We start from the raw sequence: 7791 nt of genomic DNA, 5'->3' as shown, positions 1-7791 counted from the left end.
CTGGCTTCTTCCGCCACGCGCGCGGGGCTGCTGGCTCAAGAATTATGGAACTATTAACAAAATAAAAACATAAACAACCAAAGTTTCTATTTATCTATCTGACTAGTAGGGGTTTTTTTTGTTTGTTTTTTTGAGAGGTTTTCACTACAGGGCGCGTGCGCTTGCCAGACAGACAGAGAGAGACAGAGAGACAAAAAATGAGAAATCACCCCCCAGGGGGGATGGTCACTCCACAATCCTTTCTCCTCCATTCTCCTCTCGGGATCTTGGGCACGCACGCACATGCGCCCGGCGTGAGTTTTAAGTCACCAGGTCCAGGATGCGAACCACGGTCAACTATGTGGGAGTCCAGCAACATAGCCATTACGCTAACTGCTGATCCCCCGACTAGTAGGTTTTAAACTGCTCTGAGAATTCAGTGTTTCCAGGAGCTTTTTCGGGGGCCACTACATAGGTATGGAGAGGGATTATTTACCTTTGACTGGTACAGTGCTTCACCTAATTTTTTAGATATTGCTCTGCTTCATACAGCTTTTATTTGTAGAAATAAAAAGCTACAGACAGTTTGGAAACCACTAGACCAGACTGATAGAAAAGAACAGTTATCAGTTAAAATGTGTCAAGTGGTCTCACGTGTGTTATCCTATCAGCTCTTTTTGACATGGAAAGCGAACTCTAAGACATAAAGTATATCTTATTTATCACTGTATCCACATTGCAGAGAACAATACATGTGATTGTGAATAAAACAATCAACTGTCACTTATATAGAAGTGTGAATAAACAGCTCCAGAGGGTTAAGTATCACGGGCATTAAGATATCATAGTTCTCTTTAAAAAGTATATGTATTATTTTTTCTGACACCTATTCTTAAAGGAACTTTAGCAGATCAGTACGTTTGTCATATGATGCTTTTTCCCAGCTGCTATTTCCTTCCTCTTCTCATAAATTCTTTAAACACCTGGGAGCGGATGGGCTTTCACTTCCTCTTCCCATCTGTCTGAGACTAACCCTGAGTGCTCTCTTCCATTCTGTGAGGGTATCTGCCTTATCCTGGGGTTATGATGGGGAAAATACTGTCATGGAATTTAAGGCTTATGGGAATGAAAACTACATCAATGTAATACATTCTACTGTATTAACCACTTTGCACTTAGACATAGCCCTAAATCACATGAATGGTTGTCATTCTAGATAAATTTTCTGAGTGTCCTTTTCTATTAGGTAGGTCCCCATGACAGACTGCTAGCCAATGGGTAGTCTCTAAAATTATAGCATATTGCTCTATTCTGTTTGCCTTGTCTGACAGAGAAATATAGAGGAAATGAAGATGTCAGCAGGCTGTTTCTTCCTGGAGACTCTAGGGTGGAACTCATTTCCTGTCTGTTCAAGTTGTTGGCAGAATCCATTTCCCTGTGCTAGCAGGATTGAGGTCCTCCTTTTCTTTCAAGCATGTCTAGAGGACACAGCACGTCTCCACTCATAACTGTTTCCGCTCCAGCTTCAAACCTAGCCCTAGTGAGTTAAGTCCTTCAGATTGTTGTTCTCTGATTCACACTTTTTCATTCATCAAGTGCTTTTAAAGATTTCAGTGGCTAGATGGGACCAGCAGTTGTTGGCATAATGGCTATGTTGCTGGACTCCCATGTAGTTGACTGCGGTTGTCCCGGACCTGGTGGCTTAAACTCACACTGGGCACATGTGTGTGTATGCCCAAGATCCCGAGAGGAAAATGGAGGAGAAGGGATTGCGGCGTAACCATCCCCCAGGGGAGTGATTCTCACTTTCTATCTTTCTGGCAAGCACAAACGATCTATAGCAAAAGCCTCTTCAAAAAAAAAAAAAAAAAAAGGTTTCAGTGGCTAGATTCAGCATACCCTCAGATAATCTGGATTAATCTTTCTATTTCAAGTTTCTTCATCTTAATCTTCTGCAAAATGTCTTTTTCTGTGGAAAGTGGCATACAGTCATAGGCCACTTCACGACAGAGATACATTTTAAGAAATGCATCATTCGGTGATTTTATTTAATAGTAATATCAGGATCACTGATAAAACCTGGTAGTTAAAGTAGAACTTGGTATTAGTAAAATAAGAAATAGGACCAGCCTATGGCATGGTGGTGAAGGTAGCTGCAAACCCAGTGACCAATAGCATGGTTCGAGTCCCAGATCCAGCAGCTTGAAAACCATGCCAGATGCTTGTATGCCCAAAATCTTGAAAGAAGGGAGAACTGGAGACGGGAGTATGATATGGGCATGCCCTTTTGCAGCTGCTTTTTCCTTTTCTATATCTGTCTCTGTTTTTCCAGCGAGTACATGAATTTTTTTAATAAGAAATATTTCCTCTACTATTTGCATTAATCATCCGTCTTAAAGTAGTTAATGGAGGCCTTTGAAGTCAGACTCATTCTGACTCATCTATCTCAGGACAGGCATAGAGAGAACTGTGTTCTTAGAGTGTATTCAGTACATTAGAGTAGGAAAAACACTTGATAGTTTTTAAAAAACTTTAAAACATTGATATTTTCTCTCATTTTTAGTACTTACATTTTATGTAGTATAGATTAACAAGATAATAAAGTAGTTAGAAAAAAAAATAAGCTCCTGAAAATGTTCTGAAGCCAATCTTTTTAAAAGTCTCTAAACTACTGAAAATCAAGTTATCTTGTGAATAAGTCTCACATCACTGAAATTTTCAAGCAATAAATTGTATCATTATTGGTAAAACTTGAAGTACAAATCCTTGCATTTGGTGGGAGAATAACCTTTAAAATTCTTTCTCATTCCAAATGTGCCTGAACTGCTGGTAATATTCTGTTTCTTTCTTGTGCTTATTATATTTATAAACTATATATGTCTAATATTGTTTACTTATAACATGCCCTATTTTCTGCATTATTGAAAAGTCTAATACATCTACTAATCAATTACCTTCAGCTGAGAGACAAATCACTTACTTACATAAGCCTTTGTCTGACCTTACACTTATTTCTATTTTCATTAAGAAGACTCAAACTTGGAATCAGCAGTTAGCGTAATGGCTATGTCGCTGGACTCCCACGTAGCCGACTGAGGTTCATGTCCTGGACCCGGTGGCTTAAAACACACCAGGCGCGTGTGCATGCGTGCCCAAGATCCCAAGAGGAGAATGGAGGAGAAGGGATTGCGGCGTGGCCATCCTCCTGGGGGGTGATTTCTCGCTTTCTGTCTCTCTGTCTCTCTCTGTCTGTCTGGCAAAGCGCACGCGCCCTATAGCAGAAAAAAAACTCTCAAAAAAAAAAAAAAAAGAAGAAGACTCAAACTTTGCTCAACTCCAAGGCAAGTGAAATTTACATACTCAGTGTTCTGACCTTGCTCCTGTTACAGATTTTTGGTATAGGGCTCCTGTTCTTGCCAGAGAGACAGAGAGAGACAGAGAAAGAGAAAGAAAAATTATCCCCTGGGGAGGATGGCCATGCCATTATCTCTTCTCCTCCATTCTCTTCTCAGAATCTTGGGCACACATGCATACTCACCTGGTATGAGTTTTAAGCTACTGGGTCTGGGACTTGAACCACAGTTGACTAAGTGGAAGTCCAGCAATGTAACAATTATGCCATCTTGTAGTCCCTAAAATGTTTCTTCTTTCTAAAAAGCTGATTTTTTGGATATATTGGGTTGTAGGAAAACTTCTATTTTTTTAATGCAAAAATGTATCATGACTTTTCTGATGACCAATATAATCTGGACAGTATGTTAGGCCTTTTGTGATCCTATGTGGATTTTTTTAAAACTTCCTTTTTATAATGTAACTGTGTAATTTTTTTCAAACAATGTAGAATATGAAGAATATATACACAAACCTAGACCATATACAAAGCCTCTCTGGGTCGAGTGCAGCCGAAGACCTGACAGACACTGCTCATTCTGTCTTAGCATCAGCATCTTTCTGTCTTTCATCATCATCGTTTTCTAAAAGAACCAGAATGAGGCAGAAATTGGGGGGAAAAAATGAAAAAAGAACACTCATCCAGGCCAGTGTTCTTCAATTAACAGGAGAATAAAATCTGAAGAAGGAAAGAGATTTATCCAAATTAAAGCAATTAATTAGCATATTAATACTCTGAAGACCTGGCTTTTCATGCGGTCTATTCAAATTCATACATGATCTTCTCTAAGCCTCAGTTTCCTTATATGTGAAAGGGAGGTCGGGCCAGTCTGTAGCACTGTCCTTAAAGTACATGGGTTGGGAGTTGAATCCCACATGGCCTACCATGGTTCACGTGCTACCTCAAAGGCTCAAGGCTCAATAAAAGCACGCCAGGCTGGTGTGCATGCAAGCCTGACGGGATGAAGAGCAGGAAGGAAAAGGACTGCAGCGTGACCATGCCCCATTGGAAAGTGCACTCCCTCTTTCTCTCTCTCTTTGATAAGCTCATGTATCCTTTGGGGAGGGGGGGGTGAAGATGGTATACCTATTTCAATGAATGTTGAAAATATGAGATAGACTCTGGGACCTGATACCCAGTGGGTGCTGATGAAGGGTAACTATCATGTTTATCCAGCTCCAGAAAAACCCTCCAGACCAGATCTGCTGGAAGTAAAAGACTAAGCAATGATTGGTAATTTGACTTTAGCTTTAAAATGTTCTTGGTTTCGAGTCCCAGACCTGGTGACTTGCTGACTTTCTCTCTCTCTCGCTCTCTCATCTAATTAAAATAAATAAATAAAGTTAAATAAAATAATTCTTTAAAAAAATGTTCTTGGTTTGTTTCAGGAAAGTAGCAGATCATCCAAAAAAGCGATTTGGTATCCCCATGGATCGGATTGGTAGAAACCGGCTTTCTAATTCCAGAGGCTAATTGATTTCAACTGTGAGTAGAATTTAAATAAATAACAATATGTGAAGGAATTTAATTAGTAACATTTCACAGTGGACCAATTGATTCACCCTTGCTTGAAAATCCACCTTATAATTTCTTAGGTTATAAATTTTCTATCTCAAACATTTCTATGTTCAATTAGTACATTGATGTTAAATAATCTAAATGACATTTAAAGCAAAGGGACATCCAAAATTGGCTATATCCTTAAAAAGGGGGATTTAGCTGTTTTCATAGACTCCTATCTATTATTATTATTGGATTTTAATATGCAACTAAGAGATAAAGTTGAAGTAATCCCACCCATAAATATACATAAATGTGTAGCAATCACTCTGTTATGAAGAAGACACATTACAGGGACCAGCAGTTAGTGTAATGGCTATGTCGCTGGACTCCCATGTAGCTGACCATGGTTCAAGTCCCAGACCCGGTGGCTTAAACTCATGTCGGGCACATGTGCGTGCATGCCCAAGATCCTGAGAGGAGAATGGAAGAGAAGGGATTGAGGCGTGACCATCTCCCCTGGGGGGTGATTTCTTGCTTTCTGTCTCTCTGTCCCTCTCTGTCTTTCTAGCGAGCACACACGCTATATAGCAAAAACATCTCCAAAAAAAAAAAGAAAGAAAGAAAACACATTGCAGTGATACACATTACTTTGTTGCAAATAAAGAGATTGCTAGAACTGTGGTAACACAGAACATAAGGGGGAATGATGTAGCAGAAAGAGTATTAGCCATGGAATCAAAACACCGTATCCAAATATTGGCTCTATCACCCACTCATTATCTTGTTTCTGTCAAAACATCTTATGCTTCTATATCTTAAGCATTTAAATAATAACATAGTGGTATTGTAAAGATGAAATGAAATGTTTGTACTCGTCCCAGAAAATATCGTACACATAATACATGTAAGTGGTAACGGTATGTGTTACAGTTACGACGATTCTGTGCAGGCCCTCTGTGTAGGCCCCATCAGTGCTTTACATGCCTTACTTCATTTAATCCTGTTCTATAAAGTAGTTCTATGACTAAACCTAACATCTTGAGAAGCAATGCAGTGTAAAAGGTAAAGAGGACAGTGAGGTAGATCATGATTTATTAATTCAAATCCCAGATCCTCTGTTAGCTGTGAGAACTTCCTTAAGTTTTGAGACCTTCCTCTATAGAATTAGGATAATGATCATCTCTACCACATGGTATTGTCCCGAGGATTAAGTGAATTGGTACATATTAAGCACTTGGAAGAGTGCCTGACGTGTGTTAAGTACCTAATGATCATTAGTTATTATACGAATTAGTAGAAGGATTAAATAATTAACTCACAATATCACATAGATAATAAGTGATGCAGATAGAATTAAAATCCAGGACTTGCATCTGCAATAGAAAGCTTATGTGTTAAACACTGCATTAGGGACCAGTAGTTAGCATAATGGCTATGTTGCTGCACTCCCATATAGTCAACTGTGGTTTGAGTCCTGGACCTGGTGGCTTAAACTCATGCCAGTGCATGTGCCTGTGTGCCCATCCCAAGAGGAGAATGGAGGAGAAGGGATTGCGGCGTGGCCGTCCCCCCCGGGGGGTGGTGGTGATTTCTCACTTTCTGTCTCTGTCTCTGTCTTTCTGGTGAGCACACGCACCCTATAGCAAAAACCTCTCCAAAAAAAAGAAAATGAAAAAGAAAGAAAAAACCACTGCATTAAATCATACTTACTGTATTTTTTACCTTTGCTGTAGGGCATGTGCACTTGAAGAATAATAGAACGTGAGAAAGCACCCCCCAGGTGGGATGGCCATGCCACAGTCTCTTCCTCTCTCTGTTCTCCTCTCAGGGTTTGGGGCATCAGGCACACATGCCTGGTGTGTTTTTCAAGCTGCCAGTTCTGGACTTAAATTGTGCAGTTAGCCATATGGGGCCCAGCCATTTCTACCATGCCACCAGCTGGCTTCCTTATTATGTTGTAAACACTAAATATTTCTTAAATATGAAATCTAGGCAATGCATTTTTTTTCCCCAGTAGACCTTGAGAAGGTACATCTTCCCTCCCAAACAAATAAGACAACCTGGGATCACTTTCACAATTTCAGGTTATAGAGGAGGGAATTTTGCTTTTACTTTCCTGAATATGATGTTCAGACCAATGACATAAAAGCCCCCAATATTATATTATCCCTGATCCTCTCTTCATTTAAAATGTTCTCTTTTATATTTTCATCACCTATTCGTATGTGCTAAAGCCACAATGAGGAATCAATGTTTTATTGTAATTCTTGAATTTGCAGAATGACTTAATTAAGAGAAATTTTGTTCTCCAGAGAGTTGCTCATCAATGTAGTTCTCCAGTTAATGTCCATAAATAAAGAAGACGGGGGCCAGTCTGTAGAGTGCTGGTTAATGCTGGATCCCACATGGCTGACAGCATGGTTCAAGTCCCAGACCTGGCAGCTTTAGAAACACCCTGGGTGCATGTGTGTGTGTGCCCAAAATCCTTGAAAAGAGAGAGAAGTGGAGGAGAAGGCATTGTGGCAGGATAGTGCCCTGTCGAGGCGTGTTTTCTCACTGTCCATCTTTTTCACCATGTCTTTCTCCAGGGAGCACATGCACCTTCTGGCAAAAGTTTTTAAAATAACAATACAGGAAACCTTATTGAATATAGCATCATATTCAAAACTCAGATTATTTCTATATATCTAAAGATATACCAAGTACAGTTACTCCACGTTTGTTAAAGATTGCCGCATTTATTTGACCAGGAACTCGATAATTGCTATTAGAAAACAAGTAACTCTGAGTCAGGCTCGTGATTCTTCCATTTCTTCATGTACTGAGAGCATTATGACACGGAGATTCAAATAGTGGGGTTGGTTTGCACGTGTACCTTTGCCACCGATGATTATTGTCCATTTTAAAATTTTTTAATT

General features: G+C 39.7%; 1 protein-coding gene across 1 annotated transcript in view; it reads left to right on the top strand.

Moving 5' to 3' along the window:
* OSTN (osteocrin) overlaps window positions 1-4843 on the top strand; it is a 30588-nt gene extending 25745 nt beyond the window's left edge. The window contains exon 3 of the mRNA XM_006156711.1: window positions 4759-4843. Coding sequence (XP_006156773.1) covers window positions 4759-4843 — 85 coding nt within the window. The remainder of the gene's footprint in view (window positions 1-4758) is intronic.
* Window positions 4844-7791: the final 2948 nt, after the last annotated feature.

The sequence above is a fragment of the Tupaia chinensis genome, unplaced genomic scaffold (assembly GCF_000334495.1).
Source record: "Tupaia chinensis unplaced genomic scaffold, TupChi_1.0 Scaffold000515_1, whole genome shotgun sequence".
NCBI classification, from domain to species: domain Eukaryota; kingdom Metazoa; phylum Chordata; class Mammalia; order Scandentia; family Tupaiidae; genus Tupaia; species Tupaia belangeri.
Note: the sequence above shows the minus strand (reverse complement) of the source record. Positions and strands in the feature narration are given on the sequence as shown.